This window comes from Armigeres subalbatus, chromosome 2 (genome assembly GCF_024139115.2).
Source record: "Armigeres subalbatus isolate Guangzhou_Male chromosome 2, GZ_Asu_2, whole genome shotgun sequence".
In the NCBI taxonomy this organism is placed as follows: domain Eukaryota; kingdom Metazoa; phylum Arthropoda; class Insecta; order Diptera; family Culicidae; genus Armigeres; species Armigeres subalbatus.
In genome coordinates, this window is record NC_085140.1 from 181669455 (window position 1) to 181692522 (window position 23068).

Sequence of the window (23068 nt, forward strand, 5' to 3'; positions counted from 1 at the left end):
CTGGATTTTGTGTTGTTTAAAGTTATATATTCATTCATAATGTAAGCGTTCAAATGTTAGTTGCATTCATAGTTTTGAATAAAACTGCTAGAAAATATCTATTTATTATTAAACCTTTTAAATAATGTTTTTCCGTTTTCACGTAATATCTGTTGAATTTTTGATGTTTTGGTTTTCGAAAATACTGTCTTGTTCATGTACAAACTCATAAGAAAATTATTTTTTTTGTGGCTATCCCGCTACAATAATTATCTACTTGCGGTTTGATCATTCTATTTTTGTTACGTATGACTACGTCTTTATTGATTCTGTCTGATATAAAAAAAATGGAAAAATTGAACCGTCACTGATCGTGCAAATGTTTGCAATTTCAATACGTTATGATGTATACCCAATCGTGTATGTTTTGTTGTTGAGTGCATTTTTTAAATTGACGGGTTCTACTCATCTACGTAATAATACGTCTACAGTTCGTACAGCAGGTCAAAAGGCTGATTCAAGAACTTACACATCTACTGTTTGAAACTTTTTTAAATGAGAAAAACAGTACGTGAACAAGAGAAAGTCAAAGTTTAGTTAGTTTAGTTTTAGTTTAGTTTTAGTTTTGGTTTAGTTTAGTTTTGGTTTGGTTTGGTTTTGGTTTAGTTTTGGTTTAGTTTTAGTTTTAGTTTAGTTTGGTTTTAGTTTAGTTTAGTTTGGTTTTAGTTTAGTTTTAGTTTAGTTATAGTTTGGTGTTAGTTACTTTTGGGTCTGGTTTTAGTGTCAATTTAGTTTTGTTTTTGTTTCGTTTTAGTTTCGTTTTGGTTTGGTTTTAGTTTAGTTTTGGTTTGGTTTTGGTTTGGTTTTGGTTTTGTTTTAGTTTTGTTTTCGTTTAGTTTTTGTTTGGTTTTGGTTTAGTTTTAGTTTGGTTTTGGTTTGGTTTAGTTTGGTTTTGGTTTGGTTTTAGTTTGGTTTGGTTTGGTTTTGGTTTGGTTTGGTTTGGTTTTGGTTTGGTTTTGGTTTGGTTTTGGTTTGGTTTTAGTTTGGTTTTGGTTTGGTTTGGTTTGGTTTGGTTTTAGTTTGGTTTTGGTTTTGGTTTGGTTTGGATTGGATTGGATTTGGTTTGGATTTGGTTTGGTTTTGGTTTGTTTTTGGTTTGGATTTGGATTGGATTTGTTGTGTTTTTGGTTTGTATTTGGTTTGGTTTTGTTTTGGATTTGGTTTGGATTTGGATTGGATTTGTTTTTTTTTTTGTTTAGTTTTGGTTTGGTTTTAGTTTGGTTTGGTTTAGTTTTGGTTTGGTTTTGGTTTGGTTTTAGTTTGGTTTTAGTTTGGTTTTAGTTTAGTTTGGTTTAGTTGGTTTGGTTTTGGTTTGGTTTGGTTTGGTTTTGGTTTGGTTTTGGTTTGGTTTGGTTTAGTTTGGTTTAGTTTTGGTTTGGTTTTGGTTTGGTTTGGTTTAGTTTTGGTTTGGTTTTTGGTTTGGTTTGGTTTGGTTTTGGTTTAGTTTTCGTTTAGTTTTCGTTTAGTTTTCGTTTAGTTTTCGTTTAGTTTTCGTTTAGTTTTCGTTTAGTTTTCGTTTAGTTTTAGCTTAGTTTTCGTTTAGTTTTCGTTTAGTTTTAGTTTAGTTTTAGTTTAGTTTTAGTTTAGTTCAGAATGAACGATGTTTTTCAAATAGGAGCGAAATATGGACATAGGACTGTTATTTATTGAAATATCAAATGTAGTTAACAATGACAATTAATAAAATTTTGTCTAGAGACTTTTATTACCAGCTGACGTTCGGCTACTGCTTCACTGATATTAGTCTCTACACAGTGCTTTCGTGATAAATTTTGGCCGTCCACATGGCTTCTTCGAAGATAATATTTCGGTGTTAGCTTCAGCCCGGAGAGTATAGCATTTCCTTTTAACAGCAACGACCAGTATATGGGCGCACCCATTAGTTTTAAAGAAGTTTTTACACGTGCAGATCCATGCCGTGAATCTACTCCCTCTAACCTCCACACGGGCAACTTTACCCAGCTCCTCCATGTAGGCATCAAGGGAAGTATATTCAGGGTTCTCAAAATTTTCGATGTCCAGCTGTGTCACTTCGTTAACTCCCCTTCCCGGGAGATAAACGAATACTCTGCCTTGATGGTTTTGGATTACTGTTCGCAACTTTTTGGCTGTCTTAAGGTATTCGAAAGCTTTCCTTTCATCGGCGAGAGCTACTTGCCTCTCCGATACCACTAAACGATCTGGGTCGCTGTACGCTTCTGTAATACGCATTATTTGCTCTTTAAATGCCGAGAAAGGCTCTTTATGGCGCTTCAAATAATTGTACTTAATCGATTTGTTGATCGCTTCCACACCATTATTGGTAGCGGGCACTCCTGGCAGAGCCGCTTCGTACCATTCCGAATACTTTTCATTGTGAGCGTACTTATCGAAAAACGCTGTGAACGATTCGTAAATACTATACTTCGCTATAAATAGCTCCAATGCGGCACCAAAATGTCTTTTGGTTGGTGCTATTTGCAATAGCGCCACTTCCCGCTTCAGCTGCTCCTGAACCTCTATAGGCATCTCAGGGTGCTTTTTGAAGTGTTTGATTATATTTTCCTTGACATGAAAATAACAGTTAAGTAGCACGACAGCTTGTCCGAAGACGCAACGCGCCGCGTTCTTTAGCGCCAGTTCCCCGTCACTAAGGAAATTAGCAACTCTGACATCTCCACCTTGATTTACAGCCGCGGAAACAAGGGTCTGGAAAACGAACGTATAATCGATTTGCTCCTGATTGATGATGCAAGCAAATGCAACAGGGTGCGCTTTTCTCATTTGATCGATTATGCAGATTACAAGAAGTGGATACCCCTGCATAGTGATTTTAAATGTGCAATCAGCAGCGATCGTTGTAAAACGACAGAGGTATGAGAGCATACGTTTCGAAGAAATTATGATCCGAAATTTTCTGTTATCGTGGTCGACGTCTTTTCCGATTATGAAAGCCTCGCGAGCATCATCTGGTACAGCACATCTAGATGACAGCCAAGTTTCCAGCTCACCTAGAAATGGTCAATTGTAAAAATACACAATGCATTAGAAAAAACGCAGGCGATTGAAATGAACAATTGTCCATATCCATATACTAGAAACCAAGTAATTCAGCTGTAAGACGCCCGAGTAATAAACGTGGCGAACGAGAATGGGGGGTGCTAGAAATTTTCCTCGGGGATTTATTCTTGCAGTCGAAGAAATTCCTACAAGAATATTTGTAGAAAATCCTGTAGAATACTTCCACAAATACTGAAGAATGTCCCGGAGGAATTTTTGTAACAACAACCGGAGGAATCCGGAGAATTCTCTTGGTTAAACTTGAAAAGTTTTCGTATTAAACCGCAGAAGAATCTCCAAAGATTTCTAAAGGAACTCAAGGGTTGCTGGGGAGCTCCCGGAGAAATCTTCAAGAGATCATATAGATGATTTTAATGTATATGTATATATATATTTACCAAAAGACATCGTTCCAGTGCCGAACAGTTTTTCTCTTGAAGATTTCACTGCGTAGTTCAGCGAGCCTTTGGCAAAGTTGCCATTGTTCGCTTGAAGCTGTAGTTTAATATGCATCGACGGTATACCCGATCCTACTAGTTTATCAATCAGTTGTTTATCTCCGGTTGCTAACTTGGACCGTGCCAAGTTTTCGGCTGGGGCTTCATGGCAGCTATGTTGTCCTTTAGCACTGACTGACACGTCTCCTGTAGTGTTGGGTATAAAGGCCAATAGTTGTCGCGTACATTGAGGCTTTGCACGTACTTTGATCCGGCTACAATTGTAGTATCGCATTCGACCCTTAGCCGGCGTGTTCTCGGACTTTAGTCGAAATCCCTGCTCCCAACTTCTGACGAAATCATCCAGGTCTTTCAACGGAAGCTCGCGAATAAACGACCAAGTACTCTTAGCTTTTGACGAAACTTTCAACTCAACAGTGCCCGGTCCGGTGTCCGCCTTTAAGCAGAAGGAAGGAAAAATAACATTCAGGTCATCATATAACCAGATAATTTTGAGAATCATGTTATTCCGGTCTAATAGGATGTATTTTTAACCGAGCTGTGAAATGCGCACGCTACAAAACAAGACCGTACTGAAGGTGGCCAAGTTTCGGGTTAGATTTTCCGTCTACTTCTCTGGACATAAAAGTATCAAATATCAAAAATTGTAACTTGGCTCATAACATAAGTCTCACAGTTCATAACTGAGGAATGGCTCATGTAAAATTAGCTGCGTGGCGGTGCAATTGTTCCTACCTTATACATACTATAAATTCCATAGACAAGCGGATACACAGTTGAGTAATTACGATTTAGTGTGCTTTTCCGTTTTTTCACACGCTACGTCGATTGCAATCGTGATATTATTCTCGTTTAGCTACACTAACTGACATTTCGTTTGGCTACACTCGTTTCGCTTGTGACAAAGGGCAAAATGTGATGAGTAATAAATTATCCTCTTTGCAGAGAAAGAATTAATTCTCAAATTCAATTCTTCAAATTACAAATGATTTAAAGCTCAACATTGGCAATGGCCAGTTCTTTTCTAGAACACAATTGAGACAGCAGCATCCCACATTTGATTTTCTCTATGCAATAAGATTCAATGTGATATTTAGATAGTATTTATACTTAAGGGACCATGCACAAAGTATGTCACGCTCTAAGGGGGGAGGTGTTTCGAGAAGCGTGATGACCCGTACATTTTTTTAGTGAAATGATACAAAAAGCGTGACGAAGGAGAGGATGGAGTAGAAAAACTACCATTTTTGCGCGACATATTTTATCAACTTTCCCTAATATTGCGATATGTTTATTATTGTTGGTAGTAAAAAGGATGCACTCATAACAAGGAGATGCAGTGTCAAAATTGGAACAGCGCGCTTGCTTTCAAATCAGTTGTTCCAGTCGAGCACAAGGTTCTTAAAGGTAGGAATATTGCGCCACTTGTATAATGCAGGCACTTTAGTTTGTAGGTAGATACTCCTGTTTCATAGCTTTACATGGAACTTCAAAACATTGTGTATGGATCGACGCTAATTGAACATGACCATACTAATCCAAAACAAGGCAGTTAGAGACTTATTTAAAAGTGACGAGATAAACTGAGCATGCACTAGCAAAACGGATTTTGTAATAGTAAATATGGCAGCTGAGAAAAAGTAGATGTACCGCGCAGATTACTTTTACGTAACCTTTCGGAGGTATATTCAAATTTTAAGGAGCAGCATCCTGATGTAAAAATAGGCTTTTTATGTTTTGCAGCAGCCGTCGGAAGCATTACATTCAAACACCTAAAATATAATAATCGCTGACTTTTCAAAGAACTGTATAGATGCTGTACAGTATATAAGGATTTCATAAGGGGCAAACGCTCAATGCACAATCCATCTCTTTGCTATGGGGTCGTACACATATTACGTAAGAATTTTGTTGGGGGAGGGGGCTCTGTCAGTTTCTTACGCACCATAAAAATAAAAAATCATTTGTACGAAAGCAGCCTTAGGGGGGTGGTATGGTGAGTCAAAAAACCCAGAAAAAGTGCTTGCGTAATAAGTGTACGGCTCCTGTAAATCAAGCGCAAGAATTAAATTTTATAAGCTTTATGGCAATCGCGGAGTTTGCTTATTAGTTATTTTGCTTATTTTTTGCTTATTTTAACAATTTACGAATTTATCGCAAGTTGTTAAAAACCTAAGTTACCTGGGCTATACTGCCGTTATACGCATAACTGCCCCATATACATAGGAAATCCCAGCAAACATGGGACAAATATGCGTATGATGGTAGTATAAAATATGCGTTGGTAGTATAAAAGATACATGTTTTCAGATCAGGCAGTCAATACCAAAATGAAATGAACCGGCGCCAGCGAAAGTGGTACATAAACCATTTTTATCGATTTTGTGTTTTTTACACTAACTGTTTCTGTGTGCAAAGGTCTAGTGAGGGAATAGCGAAAAAATTATTTTTAACAACTAAATCTGGAGATATGCATTTTTGAATTTCTGGTATATATCACAATAGCAATTTCGTTGCCAGAAAAAGTGGTACATGTGCAGTTCTATCCACTAAAATCAGACTACTGAAAAGAAATTTTGACAAATGGATGTTTCCGCCATAGATTTTGACCCTATTTTGAACTTCAAGATGGTTTACTGCCGTTTAAAATAATTTGATAAATTTACATGTACCACTTTTACTGGCAACGATTTTCGGTTTCTGTTGCATTTTGTTCCCATTAATAGTGGTACATGTGCATTAGACCTCTTCATGTTTTCAAAAAGTATTAAAAATTCAACCGGTCAGCCCAGAATCATAATTCTTATGCTAAAATAAGTCTCCTGTCAAATTTTCAGCTAATTCGGATAAAATTTCGAGGTGGCTCAAGTCGATTTAGTGTTTTTGGGCTATTTTCAATTTTGAAAAAAATCTAACAAGAGATATAAACGCCAAAAACTATCGCAACAACCTCTATATGGAAGCTTTTGGTGTACTCTACAAGCCTTGTGAACATTGCGATTCGTTCCGTTCACGTTTTGTCCATGTTAAAGTGATTTTTAAGCTTTTAAGTGCATAAAATACTGTTTCCCCCAAAAGTCGTTGTTCTACAAAATTCTTGAGTTTATGACAAATAATTGTTAATTATTTCTCCTTTTTTCCTGGAAATTTGAGTAATATAATTGCCCATATGCGATTTGCAGTTAAATTCTTAAAAATCAGAAGCTGAACATTTGTCATAAATTTGCACGTTAGGATTTCTTCAAGCAAGTTGTTCGAACATTAGACCTCTTCAAATGTGCATTTTGTTCTAACAAACTTGAAATTTGTGAAGAAACTTCGCATATTTCTCATCACTACCTTTCGGCACATCAGTCACGACACGTTGGTACGGTTGAGCTGCAGAAAATTGCTAATTTGAGTTTTATTATTCGAGGTTTTTGGAGAAATGCGTCTCCTGTAAAATTTACTCAATGTAACATGAACCACTTTCGCTGGCACCGGTTCAAATGATGCAAAGGACGCCAAAAATTAAGCAAAATCATGTTTGCCTTTTACGTAAAGCCTATATGATCGCTCCAAGAACAACCTTTTTATAGAAGGCCCGGAGACCCATAGTGTTATATACCGATCGACTCAGTTCGACGAATTGCGGTGATGTCTGTGTGTGTGTGTGCGCACCCTCGTACCAAAATGTATCAAAAGTGTTACTCATTTTTCGGGAACTTATCCTCAGCCGACGCATTCGACGCAGACTTCTATTCCATTGTTTCCTATTGAAAATTGGCCAGATTGGACTATGGGCTCGGAAGTTATGGCCAAAATACCATTTTTTTAACAGAAAAATTGAGTAAAAATTGTAATTTTCAGGCACTTATCTCCAACCGATTTACTCGCAACAAGTTGCATCCTGTTCAATTTTTTTTTTATTGAAAATTGGCTAGATCGAACCTTGGGCACGGAAGTTATGGACAAAATGTAATATTTTATTTGCACGCGAAAGACACCATCACCGCTAGGTGGATTAAACAGGGTTTTACAATTATGCTTTGCTTGTTTTGGAGGAGTTCAAAGGTGTTATCGTATCATATAAATATATGCTTTATCGATCTAAACTTTTTTCCTGTACAAATACTACAAATTTTCTGGACGATAGAGATTGTTCAAATTCTATTCTTTCTCAGTCGATACTCTATGCAAAGTGAAGTAATAATATATGCAATATATTCAACCCAAGTGAATGAAACCCAGTCACATTGCAAAATATTTAAGAACAAAGTTTAAAGTAAAAGTTTAAGAACAAAGAATTACTCACCTCCAACTTACATGAAACGCTTGAGGAAGCCTCGACAAGAGGCAAACCAAGGAAGTCCGCTCCTGCTCCTGCTCTTGCACTTTGTAACGTAGTTGGCATATTAGGAATAGCATTTTTCGGCGGTGTAACGACGGATTCATTGCCATGCTCTTCAGAGCTCGCTGTTCTATCATTGATTTGAGGAATCGAAGACCTTCCTTTGATGTTGATGGGCTTGCCCTAAAATAATTGCAATATGTAATTAAGCATACGCTATGAATGTGATAAAGGCGATAACATTAAAATTCATAGCAATCACATGTTTTTTTACGAACACCTGGGGCCACTTATAGGTCCGAATATTTACTTTGACATAAAATCAATCATGAGTCAGCTGAGTGATGAAACAAAAATGGCAATGATGCTCTCTAAGAGTCATGATGCGTCATGACCACCAGCGCAGCGCTGTTATTATAGTTTCGTCAATCCTTTTCGCATTGGTGACTATTCGGCTCTCAAATTGGTTGCTGCTGTATTCCGTACCGGTGACGTTTGACAGTTTATCAAATTAGCAGCGCTGTTCACGCGCTACCAAATTTGGTCACCTGTCAGTTGCGCTACTTTTATAGCAGCGCGTTTAGTAGCGACCGATATAGTGTCAAGTAATGATTCTGGGAGCATCATTAATGGGCGCGAGTATTTTGATCACCTGCGTAGCGCTGTTATTTTAGTTAATCACTCTTTTTCGTATCGGTCATTGTTGAGTAGCGACTGGTAAAGTGCCAAGTAATGATACTGCGCTGCCAAACGACTAATACTCGCGCCCGTTAATCTTGCTCTACGAGCAATGGATATACTATCGAGCTCGTCACCTCCGGATTGGCAATCCTACGCATTGGCTTCCAGGGCTAACTGGAGACCAAATATAATATGGCAGACTTTACCCAAAATCAAATCAACCACATCTACGTCAGTCGAGAATGGAAACGGAATCTTATTGATGTACGGAATAAACGTAGTGCCGATATCGCGTCGGATCATCACCTCCTCATTGGCGAAATACGCCTTCGCATTGCGCGGATTCGCCGCCAGGAGGAGAGAGTCGGACGACGGTTCAACACACGCCGACTGGGAGATGCCACGGTGAAAAGATCCTTCGTTGAAGAACTGGAGATCCGTGCAACAGATATTCCGGAAGGTGGCAGCGTGGAAGACCAATGGACCGCCATCAAGAACGCCTTCATCGCCACCAACGAAAATAATAATCAGGGCGAAATGCGCGCTCAGAGAAAACAATGGATCACTGACGCGACCTAGAGAGCGGTGGGTAGAAAATCTGCCACTGCCAATTATTCATTGTGTATTTTCTTTTAGACCTCACATACAAAATTGCTGAATTTTTGAAACATTTATTTTTAAAGAGCTATTTTACCCCACTAGAGAACATTTTCTCCCTAAGTACCATCGGGCGGGGTTTCTATTGACAAATCGGGGGCTAATTAGGACATTTTGAAACAAGAATTATAACGTAAACTACTCTCATATTGCCATTATCACCATTCGGGTGTCTTGTTGATTGTTGATTGTTGGATTAAATTTGGTATTTTTCACTTGAAGTTTTTTTTTTAAATCAAAAATCCAAAGTAGCCCCCTGAATCAAAAGAAGCCCCGCACGACGGTAAACGATTTTATAATCATGATAAACACTTGATATCAAGTTCTAATAGAGTAGAAAGCATGCAAAATTTGAACAAAATCGGTCAGTTCCAAATTTAGTGGAAATCAATCAACCGGTTCAGAAGTTACCTGAATTGATGAACAACTAAACAATACTTATCCCCCATACTCTCTCCCATTTCCAATGACCCTTCCATCCTCACTATAATCGTAGCCACAGGATAGAGAATATGTGTTTTATATTTGGTTAAAATCGGTCAACAGGTTCAGAAGTTACAGTAAGTTGATGTAAGTTGATCGATAACTAAACAATGAATCACCTGCTTTGAACGTGCTTACAACGGCACACTAGGAGTTAACTTTTGGATATCAGTATAGCGAAAGGCATCTAATGTTTACGAAAATAAGAACCTTAATCGAAAAAAATATTTGGTAGGCGTTGTAGCGGACACCTTCCTACATAACTGGTACCAAATAGTTTTTCGGGAAAAGTTCCTAATGTTGAGAAAACCCGCGTTAGATGTCTTTCGCCATACAAACTTCAGGTGGTTAACTCATGCTGGCTATTTTCACATATGCGTTAGCGCCTGCTGCTGGCAGCGACGAGTAGCAAACCAGCCACTTAATGTGATTCATTCCCTCCCCACACCTTGGCCCTTGTTTCAATGACTTCTCCCATCCCCACAATTAATATCTGCTTGAAAACAGAATATGTGTTCCGAATTTGGTGGGAATCGGTCAAGGAGTTGAAAAAATAAAATATTTTTTTCATTTGCTTATGGATACCCCTACCCCCACACCCGCCCCCCCTCCAAAGATCACCCCGCCACTTCTATCATCGTCTCCTTAAGGTACATAAAGAATGTGTGTTCCAAACTAAGTTGATCAGTAACTTATCAACAACCCTCCCCCCGAAGCCCCCCCTTCTTAACCAATGACTCTTCTGTCCCCACTATTAGTTCAGTACCAAATTTTCAAAACGACTTATCTGCTTTTGTAAACAAAGATTCAGACGTCGATTTGACGAATCTGATACCACTCCCACGCAAATCAACACCATCAACACGTAGGTGAAGCCTTCAGCTACCTGTTGATGGTGTTGGTTTGCGTCGGAGTGCTATCAGATTCGTAAAATCGACGTTTGAATCTTTGTTTACAAAAGCAGATAAGTCGTTTTGAAAATTTGGTACTGAGTTTATATGCAGTGCAGGTGTTTATCAACAGATGCCTGCGGTACATAATTCGAGCCTGGATCGTCGTTGTCACCAGAGGTCGATAGCAACTGAAATTCGGGATCGGTTTTCTGGGCTGGGTCGGTCACACCTTACGTAAGGGTGAAAACGAAATCCGTAAACAAGTATTAGACTGGAACCCAGCTGGACATCGCAGCAGAGGCAGACCCAGGGGCTCATGGCGGCACAGTCTCAATAAAGAAATTAAACAAGTCGACCGAAATCTAACCTGGCAACAGGTTAAAGCAATAGCTAGACATCACTCAGGATGGAGATCTTTCAAGTCGGCCCTTTGCACCACTGGGGGTGTACAGGACGCATAAGTAAGTAAGTAAAGCATTTAGCAACGTGGTTCAGAATGTTTAATTATTTTACTAAAATTTCTAACAAAAACATGAATAATTTTAATTCAATTTGTGCACATCATGACAACACAATGAAGGGGCGTTCCGTCCTCGACAGTGAAACAGCTATTACGTGATCTATGAGCCTAGGTTAATGTTCAAATAGTTAGCAGTGAATCAGAGAGGATTATTTTATTTATCACAATTGTTATTTCAGAATTATTGTATCGTTGTAACGTACAACTCAAGTTTAAAAAATAATCTTCTTGCAAGTAGTTGCATAAATATTTTTACCTTTCTCGTATATTATATTATTACCGAAAGGCTATATGTTCGCTCCCAAAAGTGGTTAAATACCAATACCAAAAGTTCGATGAGCAGTGTGGGCAAAAGTCTAGCTCATTTGTTTATACTTACCCTTAATCGAATTACTCGCAACAAAGTGCAATCCTGTCCCATCATTTCCCATTGAAAACTGGGCTGTTCGGACTATGTGTTGTGGACAAAATACTATTTTTGTAATGCACGAGAGAGGAACCATTTTCGTTAGGTGGAATAATCAAGGTTTTATTTTAGGGTTGTTTTGCTCGAAGATGTTTGTCAATTTTCTAATAAAATGGAGCGTGAAACGCCTACGCTACGCGGATTATATTACAATGTGGAATGACTTCCGGAGGATAAGAAAAAATATCAACAACGAAACTCACCTTAGGTTGCCAGAAACTGCCTTCGAGCTTGGAGTGCATGGATGGGAATTCGTATTCGGATGTTGTCCTGAATTCGGTTTTGCTGGTCTGGACCTGGTCCGTCTTAGTTCTCGCTTTCCCGCGGATGGGTTTCATCTTTATAGAGCTGGACACTGGATGGCCGGAAGAAGATGGCTGAGATATTGTCACACTGCTGTTCTCACAACCTCCAACGACCCGTTTCTTGCTGTCCTCGGTTTTACGACGAACGGTTTGCACCCGAATTGCCGATGGTGTAACGAAACTTTCTGACTCGTTAGTAGCAGTTTTCAACTTTGTTGGACTGGACACCATATGGCCGACGGAACAGAACTGGGATGTTGTTTTATTGTATTCATGTTTGATATCCTCACGACCTCCAATAAGATGTTCTGCGTTATTCTTGTTCCATTTGCCAAACTGATTGCTGACGCTTATGAATTTTCGTTGGAATGCTGGGCACCATGTGCGATTTTTTGGCCGTGAATAACTGAGATGTCGGACTTTTTCCGTTTTCGTCATCCTCGCGGCCTACGTCGACAGTTGTTCCGCGAACGGATTGCCGCCGCGAGCGAATTCCCGTTGGAATGCTGGGCACCATGTGACCGTCTGTAGATAGCAGAGTTTTCGCGCTATTGCCGTTTTCGTCGTCCTCGCGGCCTACGTCGACAGTTGTTCCGCGAACGGATTGCCGCCGCGAGCGAATTCCCGTTGGAATGCTGGGCACCGTGTGACCGGCCGTAGATAGCAGAGTTGTCGCACTTTTGTCGTTTTTGTCGCCCTCGCGACCGACGTCACAGGTTTTTCCGCGGACGGATTGCCGCCGCGAACAAATTCCCGTTGGAATGCTGGGCACCGTGTGACCGGCCGTAGATAACAGAGTTGTCGCACTTTTGTCGTTTTTGTCGCCCTCGCGGCCGTCGTCACAGGGTTTTCCGCGGACGGATTTCCGCCGCGAACAAATTCCCTTTGGATTGTTTGGCACTGTGCGACCGTCCGTGGATGGCTGTGGAGTCGCACTGCTATCGTTTTCGTCGGCCTCGCGGCCTACGCCGTCGACCTGTTTGGTGTTATTGGTGGTCTTTGCATCAACGGATTGCCGCCGCGAGCGAATTCCCGTTGGAATGCTGGGCACCATGTGACCGTCCGTAGATACCAGAGTTTTCGCGCTTTTGCCGTTTTCGTCGTCCTCGCGGCCTACGTCGACAGTTGTTCCTCGAACGGATTGCCGCCGCGAGCGAATTTCCGTTGGAATGCTCGGCACCGTGTGACCGGCCGTAGATAACAGAGTTGTCGCACTTTTGTCGTTTTTGTCGCCCTCGCAACCGACGTCACAGGGTTTTCCGCGGACGGATTGCCGCCGCGAAGAAATTCTCTTTGGATTGTTTGGCACTGTGTGACCGTCCGTGGATGGCTGTGGAGTCGCACTGTTATCGTTTTCGTCGGCCTCGCGGCCTACGTCGTCGACCTGTTTGGTGTTATTGGTGGTCTTTGCGCGGACGGATTGCCGCCGCGAGCGAATTCCCGTTGGAATGCTGGGCACCATGTGACCGTCCGTAGATAGCAGAGTTTTCGCGCTTTTGCCGTTTTCGTCGTCCTCGCGGCCTACGTCGACAGTTGTTCCGCGAACGGATTGCCGCCGCGAGCGAATTCCCGTTGGGATGTTGGGTACCGTGTGACCGGCCGTAGATAACAGAGTTGTCGCACTTTTGTCGTTTTTGTCGCCCTCGCAACCGACGTCACAGGGTTTTCCGCGGACGGATTGCCGCCGCGAAGAAATTCTCTTTGGATTGTTTGGCACTGTGTGACCGTCCGTGGATGGCTGTGGAGTCGCACTGTTATCGTTTTCGTCGGCCTCGCGGCCTACGTCGTCGACCTGTTTGGTGCTATTGGCGGTCTTTGCACGGACAGATTGCCGCCGCGAGCGAATTCCCGTTGGAATGCTGGGCACCATGTGACCGTCCGTAGATACCAGAGTTTTCGCGCTTTTGCCGTTTTCGTCGTCCTCGCGGCCTACGTCGACACTTGTTCCTCGAACGGATTGCCGCCGCGAGCGAATTTCCGTTGGAATGCTCGGCACCGTGTGACCGGCCGTAGATAACAGAGTTGGCGCACTTTTGTCGCCCTCGCGACCGACGTCACAGGGTTTTCCGCGGACGGATTGCCGCCGCGAACAAATTCCCTTTGGCACTGTGTGACCGTCCGTAGATAGCTGTGGAATCGCACTGTTATCGTTTTCGTCGGCCTCGCGGCCTACGTCGTCGACCTGTTTGGTGCTATTGGCGGTTTTTGCACGAACAGATTGCCGCCGCGAGCGAATTTCCGTTGGTGTTTTCTGTAAACGGAAAAGTAATTAACAAAAAACCAAATGGTGAACAATTGCTCAGAATGGCAAAGCATTGAATCATGAGGAAAAAAAAACATTTTTGGCTTGGTACGTATACTAAGTAAGTATATTAAAAGGCTATGGGATCACTCAAAATTCTCACAAACATGAATGCACAGTTCCTGGTTGAAAATGATCTCATTTTACCGAGACAGCCATAATAAAACATACAAAAAATAAAAATACATTTTATTGTAACAACACCATTCAAAACAAAACAAAAATACTAGTGTAGAAGCAATCGTAGAAATATATAAGAATGTGTTCTTATCAACTGTTTTACTGAATTGTGAATGATGTTTTCGCATTAGGGTGGATAGGTATCATAACAATACAAAATTTGAGATATTTCCAAGCTCTTTTTCGTACACACTCAGTTTTTAATTCTGCAGCTCGGCAAAAATCCGCACAACCGTCTGCCCAGCAAAATAAAAACTGATATCCCGGCAAATATGACGTTTGTTAGCTGATTTTTGGCATATCTGCTGGGGCACGGCTGTGCAAAACTCGGTTAAAGTTTAATATTTTGCTGAGATCCCGGTAAAATAATTTAGTGTGTAGAACAGTACAGTGTATGGAAAATATATTGTTGACAAAACCGACCAAAATTATTACAGTACAATGGTTTGATTTCATTCCTCACCGACCAGCCAAAAGATATTTTAGTTACTAGATAAAGATTGTTGCTTCTGTTCCCTTTGTTCTGCTGTCTGGAACATGTTGGGTACCAAGCTGTCAAATCGTATGGATTTTCTTTCTTTGACATTTAGCTCCCCTATCCTCGCCAGCAAAAGATGTTCCGGACAGCGACGACAGCGACAATCTTTATCTAGTAACTAAAATATCTTTTGATCAGCCGTTCTTGTCAGCCTCTGTTAAATTTCGGTTTCAATATCCCAACACAAAATTTAAGGTCCAGGAGGGTAAAAGCATGTCTACCGGCGAATTTCAGCAGACAACAAACCCGTTTGATTTCACCATGTGCGCAGTAAAACAAGCTGTGGTCCTAGTGGAATGTTGTTACATGAACTGAATCAGTGGTGAATTTGTCTGGATGCATAGTTAATTTAACTGAAAATTTGTGGTAGTTTTAAAAACATGGCGTAGTCTACAAATTAGTAGTTGTTACCATGGATGTTTTTGTGTACTTTAAATTGGGTAACTGCCCTTTTCGTTGGACTGGGTGATTTTTTTACCCAAAAATGGGTAGAAGAATGAGAATAGCATGTATATGTGGTTTGCAGAATTTCGACGATACTAATTTAAAAAAATCTTTTATTTAAAATTTTTCTTTTTAAAACCTCGCTCAAAACTGCCCTCGCAAGGCAATGGCAAACATAGGGAGGAGCGCCATTTGGGCAGCACCCCCCATTCTCGTCCACAATGTTCACAACTCGACCGCCTTCCAACCATATGACTTGATTTTTCGTAGGGGGAACGGTCCAAAATGCACCCCTTATGTTTTTTCGATGTTTTCGCCCACATAAACAAAAATACCCCACCATTTATACGTATAGTTGCAAAATTTACAAACCCAGCTACATTTCACAATGATCTCCTATTCAAAACAATGAGGTTTTCATGCCTTTCTAACGCATTTAAAAAATGTTTTAAAAATAAGCCTGGGCCAATACGTCCGAATGATGGTGAACGCATGGTTGTTTGTTTTTTCTTATTGGATTGAGCTACAATCTTACGGATGTGGTGGAAAAATAGCAAATCGTTAAATTTGAGTGAATATGAAGCGATTTTGTAAATTTTTTCCAATGGAACTCAATGATGGATAACCAAGGAATGTAATTGTCGCTGAAAAATGCAAAAAACAAGCGACAAAAGAGAATAGCGATAACTCTTTGTCCCTATCTGCAGAGGATAAAGACATTGTTGCGTTCCATTTTATTTGCAATAAACATGAAGAGGTAATTGTTGTGAACTTTTCAAACTGCGATAACTTGTTTATTTCAGAAGTAAAACGCAAATCATGTCAACAGATGGTTAAGTTTATGTCTAATCTATGATAATTGATACTAATTTAACCAAAAACATCTTCGGAAACCGACTACTTCTCAAAATGTATGACAGGCGATCATTGTCCTATTCTGTTGCAGTTTGGGACAAACGCTTATTGCGAGTTGAGTTTGTCCCAACATTTGCAAGAGAGGATAATGTTGTTGTCATTGGCAATGTTGTTATTTTACATTCCTTGTGGATAACTCATTATGAATTGTAATGGTAATATTCGTTCATAAATGTACTACAACAGATTATATGAGCGATTTTATGAGTGAGGCCATTTTGCCTCAGGGGTGCATTTTGGACATCACTAGAAATCTGCAACCCCAGACCGCATCGTGCTGTGCGGTTCTATTCTCTCTTTGTGGAAGGAAGTTTTTAATACTAGGGTAACGGTACCAATAGTGGAGGTATTAGTAGATCTACAAAAGAAAATATTTTTTAAAAATTGATAATTATGGGAAATTTACTGCTTTATTATCTTAGTCAATAGATAAACTAATAAATTTGCTAACAAAAATGAGATAGATGTCATTTATCATCAGCAATTACCAAATATTGCTTGCACCACTATGGGTACACTGTTCCTTTAGTGGCGGTAAAAATTAATGTTGGTTCCTATCAGTACTGCTAGTTTTCGTGACTGTCATGTGAAAGCGAAAACAGTTGCATTTTCATTTTCAAGAAACCAAATGAAAATGTAGCCATATCCCGGTCACCTGTCACATTACAAGCAGTCATGATAGGAATGTGCTTTGTTTTGAAATCTAAATTTCTAAATAGTTTTAATAGATCTGTGTAAATAACGATGACTAATCGATACAATGATTGTATTCTTTTTGATTTTTGAGTTAGAAGTAACATTATTGAAAAAGAAACAGCTTGTTTACACTAGTTTGAAGCGCTTTCATGAAATAAAAATCTGTGAAAATTTAGCAGGATTCCTTTCAATGTTTATGTTTTCTATGAAAGCGGGAGAGAATAAAGTGTAAATATCGCGTGACCTCTCTCAATGAAAATGAAAATCTCAGTACTGGTTCCTATAGTGGTGCTATCCATTGGTTTCTTATGAGACTCGCCACTATTGGTACAGTTGCACCACTATAGGTGCAAGGGAGTCAATTTTGTTAAGGAAAATCATTGTTTTCAAAAGTTTTTCAAGCGAAAACTTAAGGTAAGTTGCATTTAACAGGATATTTAAAGCACGACGCATCAGCTGAAACTATCGTAAAGTCTATAAATATGATAAATCTCATTAAAACCCCACTACCTCCACTATTGGTGCTACCTCCACTAAGGGTACGGTTACCCTACCCGAAGCTATTTCAATTTTAACAGTGCTTCTCAGCACTATTTGTATCCACTGATCCTGTTAAGATCTTTGCTTGGACCCGCGCCTTCGTTTTACGTCTGACCCGTTTGCGGAAGTAAAATTCCGACAAGCGGTGTTAATCCTGCAGGGACACCGTTCTGGAAAAAAAAACCCTCTTAGAGGTCACGTCTCCACGCTCAGCAATGGGCATTAATAAAAACAAGAGGAAGGGTGAGTCTCTGAATTCTCCACTTCCTTCTAAGAAACAAGGTTTCAAGACCATCCTGCCAAAGCGCGGAAAAAACAGAAGGAAGCTGAGACTTTAGATGTTCCTTTAGACTCTAACATTGGAAATAATTCTTCTCCTATCGAACTGAGCAATCTTTTGAAATTTTGAGTAACCTTCAGGGGTCAAGGTTTCATTTCAGATTGCCAGAAGGTGACTGCAGCAGTTTTGCCGGTAGAGATGTCCTACACAGTTGGCACAATATCTGCTCTTAAATTTTTCATAATTTTTAACAATCATATAATTCATTTAGTTAGTGCAACTAATGGATGGATATTAAAGCTTGAAATGTCACTTCGATCTGGCAAAATAATACACACCGGAGCCATCATTGCGTGCACACAGCAAATACACCGGCGTGTAAAACACGCCGGTGTATTTGCTGTGCGCGCACTTGCGTTGTTTGGCGTGCACTATTTTGTCATATTGAAGTGACATTTCGAAAACTCAAATATCCATCTAATAGTTGAACTCACTGAATGAATTTTATATGATTGTTAAAAATTGTAAAAAATAAAAGAGCGAAATGTTTGCCAACTGTGTAGGACATCTCTGTTTGCCGGGATCCTTTGGCGATCGCAAACGTCTTCTTCAGTATGTAACTGAGAAGTGCCATAAATTCTTCACGTACGACGACAAAACTGAGCGATTGTTCAAAGTTGTCTTGAAAGGTCCCCCCAGTGATGAAAAATCACTGGATGAGATTAAAATTGAAATTTCTCAATTACTTGGATTTTCACCAGACCAAATAATTAAGATGAAAAAGAAATCTCGCTCTGATACTTCCCAGAGGGTTATTTCTTAAGAATTTTATTTAGTTCACTTTAACAAAAGTGAACTAAATAATATGAAAAGTTTGGAAAAGGCCTATATTATGTCCCATGTCCGTGTTACATGGGAACATTTCCGCAGGCCTGGGGGAAATTTCCAAAACCCCATTCCCATTCCGTGCGTGCCAAAAGTGAGGTCACGGAACTAAACATTGCCACACGGATGCTAAATGCATGATTTGTGGTGGAACTTCTCACGCCAAGGATCCCAGATACACAGGGTAAACATATTGCAAACGCTCAAAATCCACAATCATTTGCCGATCGAGCAAATCTTACCCATCACAATCAACGAACAACTTTTTCTCCTACCTCTCACCAGGTAATGAACAGTTCGTTGAATTCTAATTTTTCAAAAATACCTACCTATGCAAGCATCGCTGCAGACAGACAAAATTTCATTTCTGAAAATTTACCGACAATGAAGGATTTTCATACCCATTCATCAACGGAAATTAACGTTCTTTCTGACGAATCCGGTAGCAAGTCTGCTTCCTACTTTGATTTTTTAAATGAACAATTGCATCACATTATTGATGCAATGTTCAAAGCAAACACCAAAACTGAAGCTGTTCAGGTTGGTATCAAATTTACTCAAAAATTTTTTATTGGACTTCGTTTGAACGGATCCAAATATTTTTTTGAAAATATTAAATTGGAATGCCCGCTCTTTAAAGGGTAAGGAAGATGAATTATTCAACTTCCTAGCAGTTCATAATGTACACATTGCCATTATAACTGAAACATATCAAAAAGCTGGACTCTCCATCAAAAGAGATCCAAATTATTTTATTTACCGCAATTAACGTCTTGACAGCGCCTGTGGTGGGGCCGCCATTGTCATTAATAGACGTATCAAGCATAAATTATATTCTTCGTTTGAAACCAAAGTTTTCGAAACCTTGGGAGTTTCTTGTTGAAACAAATTTTGGACAATTCTCTACACGGGTAGAAAAAGTACCTAATTTTAGGTACTTTTTTTCTCTGCATCTCCCTCCCTCTTCCCTTTGTTGTTATAAAATGAAGAGTAAAACCACTCAACAAAGGGCAGTAAAGTGGGTAATCTCATGTTTACAAAAGTTGAGTGAAATTTACCAAAAATTTTGGGTAGTTGCTATTTAAAATTAAGTATATTTTATTTGGTATTAAGTGAACTTTACTTAATTTCAAGAAAAACTAACTTAATTTTGGGTTCCTACACTAAACCTTCGATTTGAGTGAAAAGTACCTAATACACATTTAGGCCAGCCATGTTGTAAGCTGTGCCAATATGGACTAGTTGCTGCAATACCACAAAGAAGGCACTTCAGAGGATTCAAAATAAAATTTTGAAAAATGATTCTAAAAGTTGCCTCCGTGGTATAGTACCAATGAACTTCATAGAATTTCTAATATTGAGACATTGCAACAAATGTCCAACAAAATAATTTCAACTTTAGACAAAAATCGTCGCAATCTTCTATTGCAACGGTTAGCTCCTTGTACCCTTAATATAAATTAGGTTAGGGTTAGTTTAAATTAAAAACATTGTAATTCCTAAATGGTTCAATTCAACCAGAGAAAATACTAACTGCCAGAGGCAATTGACATGTATTAATAATAACTAAAATATAATATAGCAAATAAGGATGATAGTGTTAAGAAAACACGGAACACCTAGTCTAAAGAGATGAATGTATGTGTTAGATAATTAGCAAAATAAAATAAAAAAAAAACTAGAGGTCTGCAGTTTGATGCTACATTTTGGTACGTGTGGTGCGCGTCGATCAGTATACATATAACTCTATGGGTCCCTGAGCCTTCTATAAAAGTTTGTTTTGGAGCAATAGTATAGCCTTTACGTATACTTAGTATACGAGAAAGGCAAAAAATTAACGAGAAAGCATACGGATAAAATTTTCAAACTCTTCTCGAAAATTCTAGAAGCAATTTAATTAAAAACGGTTAACTTAACGACTTTTCGTACAGTGTGTATAAAGTGCAATATCACAAAATAAAATTCTATACAATATGACAAAAATCCAACCCCGTACTGCTAACCGTTTTTAATTAAATTACTGCTTCAAGAATTTTTGAGAAGAGTTTTAAAATTTTGTTTAGGGTAAGGCACCCAGACATCGCCCTTCCCCACCTTGAAAATTTTCTTGAAAACTAGTTGTTGTAAACAGGTTTTCATCCTTCTATTGAACAATTATTAGAAAACTTGAAATTCGAAAATTAAAATTTTAAAATCGGTAGGCGAATACGGGGAGGGTGATTTTCAGGCTTATGCCTTATGGGCCAAACACAATTGGTACGTTTGCGTGCGTTTTGACAGTTTTCCATGGGAAAACTGTCAAACGCACGCAAACGTATATCAACTTGTGTCATTACCCTATGCTTACCGTTCATTTTTTTTCAAATGCCATTCGTTCTACTTCTTCTTCGTGCAACAATTCAGATGTACCCAGATTGTTCATGCTGTTTCACTCACACTGCTGCAAAATCAGCCCAAATTTGTAGAAAAGCCGTGGTTATTCAAAAGTGAGTAACAACTGGTTTTTCATCAATTTGAGTCGATTTGGCAGCAGTGTGAGAGGAAAACATGAAAATCAGAGGTACCGTTTAGAGAATAAAAAATCATGGTTTCGGTTTATAATTATATGTTCCCGGTGTTCTTCCGCTGCCATGCGGCGACGCTAACCTCAAAATCACAAAATGGCGGTTTTAAATAAAAGTAGTTCAATCAGAACTTACCCTTTGAACCATTCCTTTTTTAATCAGGAATTCCTGTTTAGCCAGCTTAATCCGAGCCAAACGCTCCTTTGATGGCGGCATTGTTATTAAAATTCAACTTCTTCCACTAACAACTATTTTAATTAAAAATAATTTATATTTAAAAGGTTTCTGCCACCGGCGTATGAACACTACTCCACGAATGAAATACAACTCGAAGGTGCAGCCCAATGACTTAGATACTAAGGTGAGGAGGAGGACCAAATGCAAGCGTATTAGTGGATAATGAAAAATGTAAACAAAAAATGTTGACGTACATAATTGCACGGATTCTTAAGGGAGCTCGTCCGAATGTAGTAGTGAGAGCTTACACAGAATATGGATTTTCTCACCCAGTATCTAAGCTCGTTGGGTACAGCCAAATCCGGGTTGTACGCAAAGGTGCGACATTGAACTACGTACACTCAGAAATAGGCCTTTTCATGTGACACTGCCGAGACTGATGCTACACGGAAGAAATAAACTACCAAAAGTGAGATCAATTCCTTTGACGCAGCCGCGCTGTTGCCATCTAGCGGCGACGGACGTGTGCGTGAAATCACTGTTTTTCAACATGGTGAAGTATAGGAAGTATATTTTAAAATGCTTTGAAAATGTTATTAACAGTGATATGTTGAAAACTTTTAAATACGTAGGGTTAGAATTTTGAAAAAACTACATGTTAGGTTCCTCATCTACACATGTTTTTTAATCAAAATAATTCACCTTTCGTGTTACCTATATGAAAGTAAATTAAATTTCTAACCCAAAAAAGTGAACAATTTTAGGCTAAAATGTGTTTTAACGCTTTAATAAGCATTTTAAAATTGACGTCCTATATCCCTTGTTGGGTGAAATAAAAAAGCATCAGCTGGCCCTCATTTTGTTTCTCGCTTTCGTCAGGGCCAATTCACCCAACCTCGAACATCCTTTTTAAAAAAAATCTGCACGTTGTTTCCACCTGAAAAGTACGTAGATTTTTTCCACCTGAAATTAACGTAACTTTTACCTGACTTTTCGATAGAATTTCATTCTACGTGAAAATCAGGTAAGCTCTACTGAGTTTGGATAGAATTCACCGGACACTTAAGTTTCACCTGAATTTTCTGAAGCATTTGCTGTTACGTGTGCAAGAAAATGTATCTGAAAATTCAGGTGGAAACAACGTTAGATTATTTGGAGTGTACACTGTAAACCCAGCAATACACATTAAAAAGAGTTAAAAGACATATTATTCGATGGTATGGTAAAAATCAACTTTACGTCTTGATGGTGAATAAACGCAGAAGGCTGAACCAATCTCCAGCAAACGGAATTAACGTGAGTACTATCTTCATTTTATTTAGATTCGCAGGATAATATTGAAGAATAACTTTTGATTATTTCAGCTAACTATTCTTCTATGCATTTGTCGAAATGCGAAAGGCAGAGAACACCTTGCCGTTTTATGGCGGAATGCCGCGTCAGGAACTGTTGGTGCTACGCTATCCCATTTTTGCTGAAAATCGCGGAAGAAAACAGGAGGGATTAAAATATCCGAGAGTCCCTGGATCCGTTGACGGGAAGCTCATCAATTTGTTCTGATTTAACGCCGAGAATGTACAAATTTAGATGATGGCTTAGTTTACTAGTGAAATAGCGCTACTTACGCTAACTACAAATGTCATGTTTGATGTACAATTATGTTTATTATGCACACT

General features: G+C 39.2%; 3 protein-coding genes across 12 annotated transcripts in view; all 3 read right to left on the reverse strand.

The window, feature by feature from the left end:
• The window catches only part of LOC134211335 (pre-mRNA splicing regulator USH1G), an 85597-nt gene that overhangs the window by 34386 nt on the left and 28143 nt on the right, over positions 1–23068 (reverse strand). The gene's annotated exons all lie outside the window — the stretch shown is intronic.
• Positions 1663–8004, reverse strand: LOC134211333 (uncharacterized). The gene is made up of 3 exons (XM_062688094.1): positions 7842–8004; positions 3477–3972; positions 1663–3029 (listed from the first exon to the last, which is right to left on the reverse strand). Exons 1-3 carry the CDS (start codon positions 8001–8003, stop codon positions 1780–1782), a joined length of 1908 nt encoding a protein of 635 aa, XP_062544078.1. The 5' UTR covers position 8004; the 3' UTR covers positions 1663–1779.
• LOC134211332 (uncharacterized) lies at positions 12033–21552 on the reverse strand. Its single transcript, XM_062688093.1, has 2 exons — positions 21351–21552; positions 12033–14122 (listed from the first exon to the last, which is right to left on the reverse strand). The coding sequence occupies exons 1-2, from the start codon at positions 21429–21431 to the stop codon at positions 12185–12187; spliced, it is 2019 nt and encodes a 672-aa protein (XP_062544077.1). The 5' UTR covers positions 21432–21552; the 3' UTR covers positions 12033–12184.

What these genes read in the sequence shown, in the direction of transcription:
- LOC134211332 (XM_062688093.1), bottom strand. Translation starts at nt 21,431, where the DNA reads ATGCCGCCATCAAAGGAGCGTTTGGCTCGGATTAAGCTGGCTAAACAG. An exon ending in AAAAAGGAATGGTTCAAAGG is followed by an intron (nt 14,123 to 21,350) that starts GTAAGTTCTGAT and finishes TTCCGTTTACAG; the next exon opens with AAAACACCAACGGAAATTCG.
- LOC134211333 (XM_062688094.1), bottom strand. Translation starts at nt 8,003, where the DNA reads ATGATAGAACAGCGAGCTCTGAAGAGCATGGCAATGAATCCGTCGTTA. An exon ending in GGCTTCCTCAAGCGTTTCAT is followed by an intron (nt 3,973 to 7,841) that starts GTAAGTTGGAGG and finishes TTCTGCTTAAAG; the next exon opens with GCGGACACCGGACCGGGCAC. An exon ending in CACTGGAACGATGTCTTTTG is followed by an intron (nt 3,030 to 3,476) that starts GTAAATATATAT and finishes GACCATTTCTAG; the next exon opens with GTGAGCTGGAAACTTGGCTG.